We start from the raw sequence: 18701 nt of genomic DNA on the forward strand, positions 1-18701 counted from the left end.
TTATAAATGTTACGGGCAAAAGTCGAAATCGGGCAAACCTCAGAAATGCCCGGGCAAAACGCGAACTGCCCAAAATCCTTGGGCAAAATGTCATATTTTGGCTTTTGACCGGGCAAACCTAGTTATGACCAACCTCATTTGGGCAAAACTGCCAAAACCGTATATTGACTTTTATCGTAAGGGTAAAACCGTAGTCTTAAATACGTTCGCTAATATTAAATACAAATAATTATAAAATAAATATTATTGTACAAATATAATTGAATAAACTTAAATAATAATAAAATATAATGATATTAAGTATTTGTATAAAAATAAACATAATAATATTAAGTACTTTTATAATGTTAAAATAAATAATTAAAAATAATAATACATTTAAACCCCATTTTGATAAGGTGTATTTTGTGTACCTTTAATATAACGAGTTGGAAAAATATAATAACAGCGATAAATTAACAAGATATGCATGGTCATCTATAATCGTAATAAAATCGTATTTAATATTAGCAAACATATTTAAGACTCTACGGTTTTGCCATTACGATAAAAGTAGTATACGGTTTTGGCAGTTTTGCCCAAATGAGGTTGGTCATAACTAGGTTTGCCCGGTCAAAAGCCGAAATATGACATTTTGCTCAAGGATTGTGGGCAGTTCGTATTTTGCCCGGGCATTTCTGAGGCTTGCCCGATTTCGGCTTTTGCCCGTAACATAAATAATGGAATCACTTATTATAATGCTTTGAATATCATTCATTCGAGTTTCTGAAAAACATATTCGATGGTGATCCTATAATAATTTGAGAAAATATTAATGGTTTTAAAGTTTAATATTTAATTTTAAACATTTAAAAAAAATAGTTTTAATAATAACAATCTTAAAAATATATAATTTCAATTTCTATTAATTCCTTTGGGAAAAAGGAAAATGGTACCATTTAGACAAAAATAAGAAACTCGAAAACGGATAGCGTATAAATCCATACGTATATAAATTACAAACCTTTCAATTCATCGTCAATGAATTTTCCTCTAAAGAAGCCCTTTAGATACTAGTAAATGACCTTAACGGGTCATCGTAACTAGATTTGACTAAAATAGGAAAACTCCGTGTTGTTATAGTACTCAACCGTGTTATTGTGGTTGATCCGTAGGTCCGGTTCACATCCTATGTCTGTGTACCGATGTCATAGATTTCCTGTTTTCTTTTTTCAGTCAATCGAAATGAAACATTTCCGATCATTATTTATATCCTATATAACATTATAATTTATTACATCGAATTCGTAATGCCGTTCCATCCAAGAGGCAGTCTCGGCTTAAACCATCGTGTCTATATGCTACTTCAATATCCCTATATAATTAAATAACTTACTTGACATACTATGTGTTTTAAAACTTATTTAGGATCGTAGTTATTTGATAATATGTAATACGTTTTCAATTTAAATAATTTTAGTACATATTATATAACATCAATTATATATAAATATCAAAAGATATTAATGGAAAAGGCAGAAAGATTTAAGTTTTTTTTTTAATTTTAAATCAGGTTATAAAGATATTAATAACCATAATGATATTTTCTCATTGATGATTTTTGTCATTTATCTATTTATCTTTATTTTATGTATTTTAAAGTGGTGCAATTTAAATTTAACAAATATACTATTAACGCACCCAAAAACTAATGTCTTAAGTATCGTTAATTTGAAAATTATGATTTTAATTAAACTCTTTGTCAGTGATTAATATTTTAGTCTTAAAGTCTAGATTAGTAGATATTATACGATCTAAATAAGAATATAGATAGATTTGTTAGATAAACAATGTAAAATAAATAAATTCATATTCATAGTTTCATAATTGAATATTAAAATTAATATAGAAACGTAATTTTATAATTTATCTAAATAATGTATTGGAGCTAATTTAATATTTTAATTACCTACTTATTATTTAATTTAATACCGAATTTTAATGATTAAATTAAAAGAATAATTATACTTTAAAAAATTGTGTGTATAGATTTTAATTTTTTTTGCTCGCTGAAAACATAGGTTAAAAATTAAATTTATATCCTTTTATTTTCTCTTAGTGAGTTTTATTATTTTTATAAATTGTTATAAGTTTACCATCCAACATTAAATATTTTATCGGTGTAAGTGTTAACTTAAAAGTTGGAATCTATATCATTGACAAAATTTGATATTTTTGTTATTAAATATAATCGACTTGTCAGATGTAATAAATTACTGATTCGTTCAATATAACATAATACATTTTTTCAATAGTACTTAACAACGATCTATGTATACAATGTTCGTTGTACGGAATCGGTAGACATTCTCGTGCAATAATGTATATAGTTGTTTATTTTATTACCAAGTATGCAAGCCAAAAGCTAATATTTATAACACATCCATGATATTTAAATAACAATTGAATTTACTTCGTCGTTTATAATTTAACTTGTATCTTAATGTTGAACGATAGTTAATATTAGTATAAATGTACACATTTTTTATATAATTGATACAGATAGCAGTTTTCTAACCATTCGTGATAGTTGTTAATAGCATTCGTGTTACAACGATAATAATAACATTAATTTTAAAAGATACGAAATTCATTGTTCTAATACGATTGTCCATTACTCTGATGTTATATATGTCAATGTCGTAGGTTTCTGTTCGAATATGTTTTCTTTAAGCAGTTAAAACATTCAAGCTCAATTTACTTTATATTCGCTATTATTCATTAATTAGATTTAGTTTTCCATAGTTCGTGTCTACACGGATAGAACTTCAAGAGTTTTAAATAATTTACAATATTAGTACAAGTTTGAATATATGCATTTCAGTTTTTACTGTCTTATTTAAACCTGAGGTTAGTTCAATTTTTAACTAGTCAAAAAAAAAAAAAAAAAATCGATTAAAAGAATTTATGGTAACTAATTTTGACGGATTTCGGGTTTTAACTGTAATATATACAAAGCTAATAATGAGTCGCGATTTTATTGACTTTGTATTTTACTTGATGATGAATTTTTAATTCGAAACTGGACGTACATTACGAAAGCTAATTAATTAACTATTACCAGAACTTAATTGACATACTTCGTACAAAAATAATAATATTCCAGGCTAAGCATTTATTTATTTATTTTTTATTTATAAACTATTTTACGTATATATTCGTAATATTATGATTACACTATAAATACCGATGAGATAGCGAAACTTGCAAATACTCAATATTTGTTATATGTTATTTGTGAATACCATCTATTCGAATGCGAATTACAACCTTAAACGTAATACAAAAGTGGTTTTAGAGTAGATGTTAAACACACAAAGGAACCTATGTAGTGATGAACGCACGTACAAGTGATATTATAACCGAAACACGATACAAACAGGGATACAATTGACAACCGACAACCTGTTGGCCACATCCGGCCACAGTTTTTATTAAATTTTCGACGAATTTTTTTTTTAATAATAGATATATACAAATAGATAATAATAATAATAATAATAATAATAGATATATACAAATTTCTCGTGGGTCACATCCTGTCGACATAAACTATCAGTTATACCTGCACATGAATTAGGATGCTATTACTGGATACGTTAATTTCAATGAAGTTTTCAACACTCGTTTATTCTCAAATCGACTTATCACGCTGTTTGTACTTGTGCGAAAATCATGTTCTTGAACCCCTAGTATGTCGTCGTAGCACGTCGACGTGATCACTAAACAGGAAAAGTGAGTTTCTTACCTCGTTTGTTAAAATACAATGTACCCAATCGGTGGTTTACATATAAGTTTGTGTGTTGTATTATCTTACAACACCAACCGTGTGTGCAAATCAGATTATAATCATTTGGATTTGATCACGCAGCGTTGTGCGGGTGTGAGTTAAGAGTTCGACCGGCATGCCGCGGCAGCGCAACGTAACCGTATTGAATAATCACAATGTCACGTATGCATAATACTATTATTATTGCGCTTCGCTCGTAAAGTCATCAATCCTGGAACGGCTTCGTTTGCTCGGCATACACTATGTACAACGAAAGTAATTCAATAAACCATACACAGATGTTATACACTGTGCGCAATATATATATCCGTATACGTTCCCATAAGACCGACATCGCACGTACTGTCATCGTCATCATCGTTACAGTCTAATGTTTCTCAACCTAAGGAGAAGGAGGAGGCGAGAATAAATTTCTAGAGAAGCGATAGCAGTCATCACGGAGTACAACTTTTTTATAGTTATTTACCTGTGTAAATGAATTGTGGGAGGGAACAAAAAATTAAAAATTAAAAATTTTTTTCGTACGACTTCCAATGACTTAGATAAGAAAGGTTAGGGTTCAACCCCCTATTGCCAAAATATTAGTAAATAATTAGGTAATAATAAAAATAACCTACATATACCTAACCTACATATTTCAAACTCCCGCATAAATAATTTTTACCTACGATCTTAATGAGTACCTATTAAAAATAAATAACAAACGAAAAATAAATTCTTTGCCTTTTTACCTATTTAAAAAAAAAAAAAAAAAGTCGAGTATTTTATTATTTTAATTTTTTCATTTTTATTATATATTTTTTTATAAGTATTTTTTCTAAAATTTAAATTAATGATTGTGGAGGGGTGAAAATTTAAAAAACTAACAAATAGTGTGTGAAATAAAAAAGAATAGGAAACACTGTTATAACGAGAGCAAATAAGAGTACATCGTACTGTGAATGCTCATGGGTGATTCGATTACGACCTCCGCAGAGGTCAATGTCACCAGAAACAAATGTGAAACTTCTCGCGATCACTGCAATGTTTTAATTAGATTGTTTCATATACATATATATATAACTTTATTTTCATTTTTATTGTTGACCAATCGCCGATCGATTCCCATCCATTGACTTGAAAGAAAAAATATATATAAATCGCACTCACAGCCGTGACTGAATTCATACACAGACTAGCAATGTATCGATAACCTCTTGCACGTTATACGCATAATAGAAGTATTATAGTGGTCGATCGGCTGATCTCGACGGACGGGTTAACGGGTAATAGACTTCGATATAAGATGATCATAAATAATATCGACGTTGAATAGATATATTTACGGGTGCGTAACGAATATAATTATACGGTGGAACTGGGGAAGGGTTTCAAACTCAAAACCATGCTCGCTTCTCTTCTGACGTTTTCGATAATTCTTCTGTTTTTAAAAACAGACACCGGTATATTATTATATTACGTTCTACAAAACGGGTTCAAGGTGTCAAAAACGAATTTCTTATAGTACTTACATAATTTTTCATGGTTCAATTATCGTCGTGAATAGATTAATTGACACGCTTAAAATCTTAAAATCATTAATTAAATATATTGCAGTATATTATGTGGTGTTGTTACTCAAGTGACTTTTGCCACTGCTTATTGTATTTCGTCATTTTCGGTTGGTGCCTTAGGATCTACTTATATTTTTTCCATCATGGATATGTTTTGTTATACATGATGCATATAAATACACTTCGTTTAAGTTACGATTCATTCGAAAAATATGAAAATATATATGACTGTTAAAGTTACAAGCGGAACGTACAAAAATTAAGCTGTACTGTACAATTTTTCTAGATAATATGGTTAATATTTACCTCTTTAAGGTATCATTTTGTATTACAAAAAAAATAAAATAAATAAATAAATAATTGTGATAAAGTTTATTTTCTTGTGGTGGTCACATGGGGGTAGGAGCTCATTGTACAGAATGTTTTATTTAACTTTAAACTACATTTAACAATATATTTATAATAATTGTACTTAATAAACCTTGTACTGAAGATTTTTGAAAATCTCTACCCTTGTCGATAAAAAATGTGTTCCTTTAAATCGTTCAGAATTTCGGGCAGAAACAAAATAGTGCGACCTCATCATAAACCTGCAATATATTTTATGTACTGTTATAAAGACAAAGGTAATAAATAATAATAATGAATATATTCTTGCGCTAATGGCAATATTTTCATCTCGTCAATCGATCAGACACGTCATGCATTCGGCTATATAATATGGCGTGTTTCATTACATATTTTTTCCATTTTATCCCCCGCAGTCGATCATTATCGCGCGTCCTGAGGCGGCAAGCAGTATAACACGCATATATATATATATATATTATATTCGCCTGATATTTCATGCGCGTTTGCGACAAGGGTCAGCGTGTTGCATTAGTGCGTGCACGTTACATTTTTTACACGCACGCGCGCATTGTAATACTTCGACAGGGATCACCTGGCCAAACCCCAAGGGAGTGCCGCGGCCGTCGATTGTTCTCTCGTCGACCCAATTATCATAATATATTAGTATGTATTATTGTTACTCACCGAGTGAGTGTGCCCCGAAAAAACCTCGACACGCTTACGTATACGTTGCCTTTTATGATTAATCAAAAATAAAATACTGTTAGGGTTTTGGCGCCCTACACATCATAATACTTCTTGGTTACGCAGCGTCTTATCCGACTGACAAAAAATACTACGAAACGAGAAATAAAAACGCGTTTCTCCGGTGAGCCCAGAACCCGAGTGCAAACAAGGCGCTACAGTTTGCCGGTTTTCTTTGCGTACGTGAAACCGCGTGTGATCGAGAAAATCCTGCGAACGGTGTTCAGCCGTCCGTTGTCCTCGAACACGCGCGGTCGAGATAATCGCAATCATTTATCCATACTGCGTACCATAAAAAACAAATGTATAGCGACGTTTACGCTCCGTGGGGATCTACGACCGTGTCGGCCGACGGGAAAACAACCGTTTAACGGTTACGCGAAAAACGCAGACGCTTGCCTACAGGTGCACGTATACGTGTATCGAACGCGGTCGATGCGGATTACCGTTGTACGCGAGTCGCGTTTAACACGTGCACCCGAACACCGGAGATAGTTTCCCCCCCGAACGTAACGTTAATACCGTTGTTGGTTCGCAACAGACATACGTCCGAAACGATTCGACTAACAGACCAATACGCAGTGCTCGCTCCCGTTTATGTCCGCTTCGTTGGTGTTGTTGTCCTCGTCACCTCGGTGTACATACATAATATATTATATCGCAACTGCAATCGATCACTAATTAGACGTGTCATGAGAGCGCGTTAACTACGTCGCCGCAATACCGCCACCGCGTGCGTGTACCGTGCCGGCGACGACGAGTTAAGGATCGTTGTTGTCCTTAAACATTGTTCGCCTCGTTTTCGTACTATGTAATTCCTAATTTTTTCAATCATGCATATTATAAACGAACAACATTTAATACAGGTACGTTTTATATTTTAAATGTTCATTTTTTTTTTTCTGTTAAAAATATATTATACTCATATATTTACGCCTATGTGCAATATTAACAATTTTATTCGGCCACAGTATAATTTGTAAAGTTATAATAATGTTAAAGGCTTCATGGGAATCTCATGTATCATGAGATACATATGTATGGCTATACTTATATATGTACTCCTATACTTTGCGTAGTCTATAAAAATAAATTCTTTATTAGCAGATTGGATTTTGTAAAAGCTGTCATTATTGCATAATAGGCAGGGGCGTCATTTGGGGAGGAGCAAGGTGTGCATTCGCACACCCTGAATTTTTTTCATTTTCAATTATTGGCCTAGGTGTCGCTGATAAATGGCCTTGCCACTTTGGCCTTCAGTTTTCCAATCTTTAATGTTGTACATGCACCGTGACTGATCAGTAATCACTGCTAATCATAAATGTTGGCTTGGTGGTGGAAAAAAATTGGCCTCTTTAACTGCTTGCACACCCTTAAAAAAAACTGAAATGGCGTTTCTGATAATAGGTGCCTACAATAATATTACAATTGCAAATGTTTAATTGTTTTGACAAATTACATTGTAAGTTACCTACTTACAACTATAAACAGTATAGTTATTATATTATAATATTATATTCATTATTTATTATTTACATATTTTCCTCCCCTATTTTATGTTATAATTTTGTATATTATATGTGAAGGAAACTAGTATATTTTTTAAATGCCGAAAACAGCTGTTAAGGGCAACAACCGTAGTACCTATGTTATGTATATATAATATACAAGTATTGAAAAGATAATTCTGCATTACAACGATGATACTTTGTACGTGTATTTAGGTAGATGTAATAATACTCCAAGGTATACGATTCTCACTGGTAATGTGTACAGGAGACTGTGGCACAGTTCAAATTTATTCACGATCCTTTTTAACCCTTATCCCAAGGTTACAATAATAACAATTATGATGTTCTTTTGAATAATGTTCATGAGTCTGTTCGCATACAATCGCGTTGCCGTGGCAAATGACTAGCTTATATTATAAAGGTACATTTTAGATGTGATAACATTTGCCTTCACTATTATTATTATTATTATTATTATTATTATTATTATTACTATTACTATAACTATTTACATACATTTTGGACATGTATGGAGAGCTGATAATGACATCATAAGAAAAGTACTTACAGAGACAATACATAAAAAAATACCGATAGGCAGACCATGAACGAGGTGGAAAGATGCAGTAGAGAATGATATCAAGATGTTGGAAAGAAATGTGACAGTTGACCAGGCATTGGACAGAGAAAGATGGAGATAATTGCTTGTGGCAGCTCAGGTCCTATAGGGACCGTTAAGCTAAGAAAGAAGAAGAATAACTATTTACGACGTGGCCCTTATAATTGGATCTCCCGTGCATATACTGTAGAACACATATCATGAAAAAAAAATAATATTTACACTACTCGTCGGTCTTTCGAATTCATTTTAACGCAGATTCTCTGAAAATGTTGAATACGTTTTCCTTCTTTTTCGCGCAGGTGCACCTGACACACTCGTCTGACGGAAAACAATAGAAAAATTAACATCGCTTAAAAACCTCACATGTAGTTGTCCAGTTCGTTGTCCAGTATCGTTGTTTTTTCGGAACATGAACGTTATATCTCGTTATCTGCGCAAACCGCCAAATCTAAAAACGCCCTCGGAGGTGCAACACAATGTATGTATAGACGAATGTTAATATACTTCCGTATCTAGTGATTGACGGCCTCTTATTTTACGTATAATTCTTTTTTTCGATTATTAATCGCGCGCAACGACTGCATAAAAACCGAAAAAACTACGTTCTCGACGATCCGCTCGTACCCAAATATAATATGCGTACACCGAAAAAATCGTGAGATTCAGTGCACTTTAGTGTATAATTGGACAACATGAAATTTATGGATTTCCGCCGACCGATTTCCTACCCAAAATTTAAAAATATAGTTACAGTTTAGTGTTTTGCATCAAATATTCAGGTACTCTTAGATTTGAAAAAAATGTAGAAGCATCGCTCTCAGGGCTTTAGGGCTCGGTCCATTACGTACACTCGTATTGAATGTCGAAAGCGTATGATTCGACAAACGTCTCTGGCATGTAAAACGGATCCCGCGCGTTTGAGCCACAAGACAAATGTCATATTTTGTGGGGGTTGGGGGGGGGGGGTTGAGTGCATTTGTTCGTCACCAGAACGATTAAAAAACGATAATTGTTCGGCAGACGGGTGGTGACACGGTGGAGGTACGTATAGTGTTGCGGGTAATGTACCGTAATACTTTTGGCACGTTCGGGCGCTGCGCGAACGGACATTTTCCGCGGCGTCTCGCCTATTCGATTGGTAGCGCAACTGCGGACCGGCGAAAACCGGCGGGAAACCGCAATGTCGGTCCGCGCGTTTCCCTCGTACAACCGCAACATCGGTACGGGCAGCGAAACGAAGAAGGGAATATACTATAAAAAAGGAAATACACGTACGGCGGCAGGAAGGCAGAAGAAGAAAAGAAAAATTATTCTCGTATTTTAGCGTGGCCCCTAGCCAAGGTGTTGGCGGCGAAGTCTCTCGCGACACGTCACGCGGCCGCGGCGCGCAAGGGACACCGGTGACGGTGGTGACGGTCACGATAGCAATAACGATGATACCGTGTGCGCGCAACGTTGTCCGACGGGCCGTCAAAGCGCTTGCTCGGTTCTCGACGGGTTTTGCGTTTAGGAGGGACCGCCGCCGCCGCTGCCGCCGCCGCCATTGCCGTGGTCCGCGAACGTGCGGCCGAGGTTCCGCGACGGCAGCAGTGCGCGCCGTTCCCTCGACCGTATCACACGACGCCGACGCCACTCCTCGATACCGCGGAATGATTTGAACGTTTTCGTCATAAACAATCGACGGCGGGTTCGCGCGCGCTTTTCTCGTTTTCTCTCTCTCTCACTCCGGTCGTCGTTTATCGTATTTTCCGGACTCTCTGTCTAGTCGTACTCCGTCCCCGGAACGATCCGTGCGACCGACTGACAAGATAGTGTGCAACGAATTCCATACCCCAACTAAAGAACAAACAATCGCATTGATATACACAGTGTACGGAGAAGCGCGTCCGATTTTCCCTGCCTTTTCCGTCCTGATTGACCGTGCCTAGTCAACGATTTCCCAATGGTAAGATATTGTAATTTAATATTATACGTGGAAGTGATTTATCATGACGACATTTGTACTGTTGTTATGTTTCTATTGTTCGCATTGAAATGTTTTTTTCTTCGTCGTTAATGTATCGCGTTGGGCTTTCTTAAAAGTATTTCCATCGTATCCGTGTAAAATTACGTTTATACAAATGTAATCCAACGTTTTAGATGTAGGAACCGTTGGAACTACTTTGGCTAATCCAAAAGTCGACTGTACACATAGCGGTGTGTTTTTCACAACGGTGTTATATTATGCGTTATGACGTTTTCGAAAAAAAAAACCGCAAAACAAACTGTAAATCTAGGGAAACTACTATATTATCTGTCATGCCGTATCATGATGGTTGTGCGTTTCGTCTGTACGGTGGTTATCTGTGCATGTAGAGAAGATAGATTGTGGTTTAAACGTTCTCTTCGTCTCGTTGAGAACATTACAATTTATTTTATTTTTATTTTTTTTTTATTATGAACTAGATACAAAAATGTATACTTTATATTCCATACAATCAGTTTTCATATTTATATGGTGTTTAGTGTTTTTCTAAATTTTAATTTAAATTACATGTTTTAAAAAAATATTTATATACACTTAAATGAAATATAAAATGAACTCTTAATTCGCTATAAACCGTATATTTATTACCATATGCGAAGAGTGTTTTGATATCTTGAAAACATTCTAGAGCTAAATGTGGATATCTATAATATACAATTCAATCTCCCCTCATCAAAATAAAAACCTTTTACGATTGTAATATTTTGACACTATATTTATTTTGATTTATATTCTTTGTTGTTGCATAATATATTATTACATTCATGCACCCTCCTGAATGTTCACCCTCAAATTAAAATCTTGAATCCGCATCTGTTTTTGTATTTGAAGGATTATCAAGTAATATTTACAAGACACAAACAGTTATGATAACTTTATAAATTATAATATGAACATATAAAAATTATAATTCATGCAGCTATCATTTTTTTATTAATTCGCTTAAGTACTAAACTTATAGTTTATTATTCAGTTATTCGAAAAAATATTTGACTAAATGAAATTAAAAATTAAACAATTCATAATATTTTAAAATAATCAAGTATTATATATATATAATATCAATAGATTCTGCGATTTATACAATAATTTATAAAACATTGAATATCACTAATCAATAATTTATTTTGAAAATTAAAACGAAACAGTATTATATAACTCTATAGACTCAGCAAAAGTTTTGTATTGAAAAATGATTCAAAATTACACTTTTTTAAATGTTCAGTTATTTGTTCCCGTTCAAAATAATTGTAGTAATTAAAATACGATGTAAGTTATTACCATTCATTTTGAGTTATTTATTTGTTTTTACTATTCAAATTATATCAGTGTAATATGTAATACCTTAAATTATTATTTAACTTGGAAGTGTCTTCACATATTTATTATGTATCTATTTTATGAAATATTAACTTTATATACATATATAAACAGTTTTTTATACTTAGTTCATTGAAGTTCGTCAAAATTATTAGCAATAAGTATTTTGAATTATTTAAAATCGATTACCAACTATCAAAATGATCAACAATATATTCACGTATATATACGACAGTTTGAAATATCATCCGATGCGATATATGTATGACAATGCGTATTCATAAATGATAGACGGCAACCATAAAATATTGTTCATATCGAATTTAGACATCTTATTTTGTTGTTTTTTAAATGTAGGTATAGGTGCACAATGAAAAAATATATAAAATATAGCTTAAAACGTTGGAAAACATTTTTCATACCCATTTATAAATTAACTTTGATAGTTTCATAAATATTTGTTTCGCTAGGTAAGAAAGCAGGATGTCAAAAAATAAGTAACCTATACTTCCTCTTTTTCGGTAGGTAATTATTATCACAATGACTAAGTATAATTTGCAAGAATCCATTTCAAATATTTTGACCCGATTGCATGTATAGAGCTTCGCATAGATACTTGTATGGTACTAAATCCACGACGGAAGGAAACATGTCACTTGATACGCACTAAACACATTATTATATGAGTCTAAATCCCAGGTAGGGTTAAAAACATCGTAACCTCCAAAATGTTTACAAAAACTTATTATTATTATAAAACTTTTCGTAATAATAATATAATATATATAATAATTTATTTTATTTTTTTTTTGTTTCAATAGGGATTTAAAAGTTGAAATCAATTTTATTTATCCTTGTATTAACTTTTGTTTAAAATGACCAATAAATTTCTAATACATTTTTTTAGTAGTCGGTAGGTACATAATTTAAACAATATTATTATAGAATGACACGATTACAGTATAATAAAATATAATTGTATTTAATCAGTTTTTATGTAAATTTATTTCAAATTTTAAAAATATTTCCTTAACTTTATTTAAATGTTATCCATATTCTCAAACTTGACGTATAAAATATGGATATTTCATAAAACGCGTCTACTCTGCACGAAAAATACTTTATATTTCAATAGGTAAATTGAAAAATATAAGCGTAATACTCCGTGAGGCATTGACCCTTACATACCTCTGGCTTTAATGCAACACAATCGAAGTATACCTTGACCAATCAAAATCCATTAACAAATAATAGGTATACCTTTTATGCTTGTTCATAATAAAACAAATAAATAAAAACTCAACGGAATTCTATATAATACATGTAATATAATCGCCCATTCTTATTCATAATCTTCAGGGATAAGTTCCTCTACTGCATCCTTTCAATTAAAGACGGAGGAACCTGTTTCGCGTTTTCAGATGTATACTTAACGAGTTATGACAAAAAAGTTAGTTTCGTGTACAGTAAATAGCTTAATATCACAAAACTGAACGCGATTCAATTCGTTTTGATCTCGAAGTATATTTTCTCCGCGCATATATTTTCCTTAGATTCTCGTGTCCCAAATGGTCAACTGATCTACGTTCAGAGAACTTCGTATAACGGTACGTATACTTCAATCCTATTTGAATGGATAAAAGTATGCACGTGTAGGTTATTGTAGAGATAGGTACATTGAGGACGACGTGCCGTGACCTACAAATGACCAAACGCGTTACAGTATTATACACACACACACGATTGTTACCGAGTACTCACTCATGCTCCTTCGGTATGGCACGATTGAAGATGTCATATTGTACATCTTGAGCGGCACGCGTTTAATCATTCAGGACGACAGACGTTTGTTGAGGCGTTCGAGTTTCCTTATCAATCATATTAAGCGCGGTAGATACGCCGCTCCACCGCGGTGTAAACGGGTGTTGAATAATTCCGTCAGTCCTATTTAAATACAATTCGAGGCTTCCCGTTTAAATTATACCGAAATGGTGGATTAAATTAGTCTTAATTTTCAAGGACTCCGCGGTATACGGCCGCAACACTACGCTATACTGGTAGTATTGTGTAGGCTCATGTATGATCCATCAGCTTTGTCAGTAAACTTTTGTCCGGCCGCAGATCTATGTATAATATGTGTTTATAAATTATGTATCCTTTCACTTGGACTTCAAATCGAACTACTGTCACCGTCACGTAGAAAATTTCCCTCAATATTCGCATGGCAGTTTGTAAATAGAAAGTCTACGGTACATTTTTCACTGCATTCGTCTCTGCTGAAATTTTTGTTTCCCACGGATTTTACTACAACTTAAATGAATTTCCAACTAGATGAAACGAAATCGTCGATTATTTATTATATAGAACCGTTTATGTATTTCATAGACAAATGATAGTTCAATGAATACGATTTTTAATGTGTACTTAATGATCTTTGTATATAGTAACTTCCTAATGTTATAGTAGAAAAATATACACGTGATTCATAAAATACAATTCTATTAGTTTGGTAAAGATGTAAAAATTTTGTTTTCTGTACGCTTTGATTTATCGTTAGGTCAATAGACGTTTAAACAAATCAGTCAATGACCATAAGATTTAAGTTGCATTGATATCAAAAATAATACGATTAAAAAAAAAAAAAAAAAACAACAATTAAGTTTAATAAATAAGCGTATTCGTTTTTAAATGAACAATTATTGTTTTACAAGAGAATTTTTTTTTAGCGAGTACCACATTCGTTTTAACTTAACACGTATTATTTCATGTTACGAAGTTTCAAAATTTACAACCATCATCATGTATGATAGTTTTATAACGTTTGTTGAATCGACTTAAATAGTGCAGTGTGCCAACTAGTAACAACTATATATGTGTCTATTCGTTTGAAGATCAAATCGTCTTTAACAATAGTATATTTGTTCCGTTCATTCAGACATTCAACAATCTTGACGTTGGTTGTACACGTTACACTTTTGTAGTGGTCAGTGACTAGTATTTAACTTTGATACATTTATCCCAGTTTGAGCCTGTTATAGGTACATTCTATTTTATGTAGGGAAAGGGACAAACATTTTTGATAAAAACTTTATTGTCTTTAATCATATAAATTGAACGCGTGTTTGTAGTGCTCAATATAATGTATTTTTTTTTATGTTCATTTGGTTGACTTCTTGTAGCTAACAGTCTGTAGGTAGCAATTTAATTTAAATCATTATCCAAATGTATAAGGTCGTTGTGGGTGTTTCCGTTTCTAAATTAATCTTCTCTATAATCTTGTATGGTCACGTCGGACAGTTGATATTCCAGTACCTATACCGATTTTGAATTTTTTTTTTTTGAACTTTTTAATGTGACAACAGTCTTAAATATCAGTTTTAAAAAAGTATATAAACTTTGCATGGTATTTTTTCAATTTATTTTATTTGTAAGTAATTGAAAACAACAGCAGAAATGCAAGTTTGAATTAGAAATATAACCTAATAGTATCGTAATATTCGTAATCATACCAACAAAAAATCTTAAATTTAATCATAGTGATATTAATACATATTGTAATATCATGTAGCCAAATAATTTGAATATTCTAATTTAAATTAATTAATCTTTTTAGCACCAATCGACAAAGTCAAATTTTCAAATTAAAAGTCCGTTATAAAAATATGCATTACTATTATCTTTTCAACTTTGAAGAAACATTTGTACATTGATTTTTAATCGTGTAAATTTACAATCAAACTCAACAATTAGTTAAATTAAAAAATATTTAAATTATAAGCAATCATAATCATAATAATAATAATCATAATTTTTTTATACTTACTTAAAATAAAATAAAAATGGTTTTAATATTTGAAATATTTGTTTAAATTATTACTAATTATATTCGTTAGCGCTTTAACACAAAATTAGTTGAACGCTTGTGAAGTGTATTTTAATTTCCTATTAATTATTATGAGTGTGGTTTGTTTATGTTGAAAGGGAAAGGATTTTCATTGAAGACAATCAATGAATAAAACTTAAATGCGTTACAACCGTTCCATTAAAATACGTAACACGTTCACGCAATTGAAATTATCGTTCAATTTAAATGACTTAAGGTATTTTATTAACTTGAAAAAACATTACACAATAATTAAATCTTAATCTGTGTCGTCAATTTGAATTTTTCGTTTAATTTATATTTTTTAATTATGAAACTAAATGAACATAAAACAAAATTACACATATAAATAAATGTTGACTAAATATTGATCACATTTTATGTTTACTAGGAATTGTTTACCAGCACACAGACAAGTGCAATTTAAAATGTTTAATTCTGCATAAATAATATTGTACATGTAAGTAGAAATTTAATGAATTAAATAAATACATACTTTTTTATGAACCATATAACATTACAATATGTTTAGGTACCTATTTTATAAATTATACTATAAGTATTTTACCCATTTTAAAACGAATTTTTTTTTTAAGTCATAAAGGCCGTTAGTAAATATAGTAGCTAAATCACAAATTAAACATATTATCAATGTTTAACAATTGTACATTTCAAAACCAATACTTTTGTTTTTTGATTTATATATGACGTTTTATTTGATATCTTAAACAACTAATCAAACATTTGTAAGAAATGTACATGTGCACGTTTTTATTTTTAACTAAAATCGTATAATTTTTGGTTTTAGTTAAATACAGCATAATATATGATATGCTTATATAGTGTTATATCCATACATTTTAATTCAGACTGGATACAGACAATAGCTGTTTACGCTGTCGGAAGCTGTCTCTCAATAAACTATCTTCATTAACGACTTGTGCGGTAAACCACCGACACCAAACGGAATCGCCATGCTGGTAGTTGTTTCTTCTAGATAGAAAAATTGGGAAACAATAAATGTATTGTTGTGAAGAAACATTTTTTTTTTTTTTAATTATATTGTTTTACACATGACATTTAATACGGACGAAACCTTATACGCCGTACACGTGTCTTTGAATAATTTTAGTGGGGATACCTACTACTTTATTATTGTAATAATATTTTGCATGTACAGATTATGCGTGCATTCGAACTAGAAATGTTGCTCGATCATTGTTTCATCACATCTTTTCGATAATATTTTTTAATGTATACGAAGTCTTAATCATTATTATTGAACGAATAGTATAGTAATTTTTACGACATTTTAGTTCTTATTAGGAGTGACATTTTTTATTTTTTTTTATAATTCAGTCATTTAGTTTTATTTATTTTTTGTTTGGTTCATTGATTATACTTTATATGTTACAACGAATACAGATATTCCCACTGAATGTCACGTAACACATTTGTTCAAGATCACTGGTGCCCCGTAAATCAATCAACTTAGTCCAAATGAAATACAAGTTCAAGTAATTGTTTGTTTGAAATATGCATGTATATCATAATCAAATAATTTTTGCCTAAGAAAAAAAAATAACAATATTGGCTCTATATTATTTAAACGCATTTTGATCACTTGTGCATGTCAGAAAAAAATCATCAATTAATATAGTTTATGTGTTTACGTTTTTATCTGCATGAGTTTTATTGAATATTTCAAATCTAAATCATGACTTGACAAAAAAAACACATGCACTTATTTAATTTTTTGTATTAATAAATAATAATTTACAAAAACTAAAACGTATTTACATGTTTAGATACATAATTAATTATGATAGTGTAGTTAATAAAATTAATTCGCGTTATTTCATACAATATTTTTTTATACGAAATCTGAAAATGCTTTATTGTTAATTTGTAATTATTAGATCGCAGGAACTTAAACATAGTTTATGCGATAGAAAATATAAAAAGAAACTCAAAAATTGGACACTGGTTACTTGGAATAAGTAATAATTATAATATTTACTGTACTATTTTTACGGGAAAGGATTGATGGGCTGACAAACATTGTACCAATAGGAGGCCGACATAAATGCATATTTTTTATAATTTTAAGATAATTAATTACATTCTTAAATCCGTAATCATCTAATCTCCTGTAAAAGCTAATAATCCGACAGACAATATAAAATATCATATCGATAGTGCAAAATTATCGATAGATGAATATTTTAAAGTTTAGTTTATAGCATAGAACTACACATTTGAAGCTATTTTAAATTATAAATACCACAGTACTTCCAATTGGAGGAATCTACACTCTGTTTTATCTTCTGTCTTTTATTTTGATTTTATTTATATTTATTTATTTCCAAAAATCGTTCTTATTGATTTATACTTAAAAAAAATTATAAATATATTTAAATAATTTTTAATATTTTAAATTTTTTACTGACAACTTTCAATTTTTTTCTTCATTCTTTAATAAATACATTTTTTTATGATAAACCATAATTTATTGGGCCATATAGACTGACTCTTATATTATTCGACCCATCAGCTGTTAATATGCTAGTTTGTCTGCTCGATGATTATCGACCCAATGTCGTGATCCTATTATTACATATATGTTAAAATATTTAAGTAAGTTTGCTGTCTAAGTTTTGGGTATACGCAGAAACTTCCGATATTTCATGCCATATTATATTCTAGGAGTATATTATTATAGGTCTAAAAAAATTACGTTATTCCTTTTAGATGTTACAATTATTTACGCACTTAATACATAATTTACCATAATTTTTTCCCCAAAAAAAGCTTTTAAAGAAAACATCAAAGGCTTTCGACACAACGTATAATTTTTAATAA

The 18701-nt window shown here is 31.2% G+C and overlaps 1 protein-coding gene across 5 annotated transcripts in view; it reads left to right on the forward strand.

Annotated features, from left to right (window-relative positions):
- The window catches only part of LOC112687266 (aminopeptidase N-like), a 34449-nt gene that overhangs the window by 2336 nt on the left and 13412 nt on the right, over positions 1-18701 (forward strand). The window contains exons 1-3 of one of the 5 annotated variants that reach the window (XM_025559883.1): positions 10169-10555; positions 16231-16299; positions 17265-17356. The exons of 1 other annotated variant lie outside the window; for it this stretch is intronic. In XM_025559883.1, the coding sequence (XP_025415668.1) occupies positions 17340-17356 (17 nt within the window). In that variant the 5' untranslated portion in view covers positions 10169-10555; positions 16231-16299; positions 17265-17339. Of the gene's footprint in view, positions 1-7322; positions 7344-10168; positions 10556-16230; positions 16300-17264; positions 17357-18701 lie in introns of those variants that run through there. 3 more of the 5 variants (XM_025559884.1, XM_025559887.1, XM_025559886.1) reach the window with 3 other exon arrangements.

Source organism: Sipha flava, unplaced genomic scaffold, assembly GCF_003268045.1.
Source record: "Sipha flava isolate LNK unplaced genomic scaffold, YSA_version1 339_pilon_pilon, whole genome shotgun sequence".
NCBI lineage: Eukaryota > Metazoa > Arthropoda > Insecta > Hemiptera > Aphididae > Sipha > Sipha flava.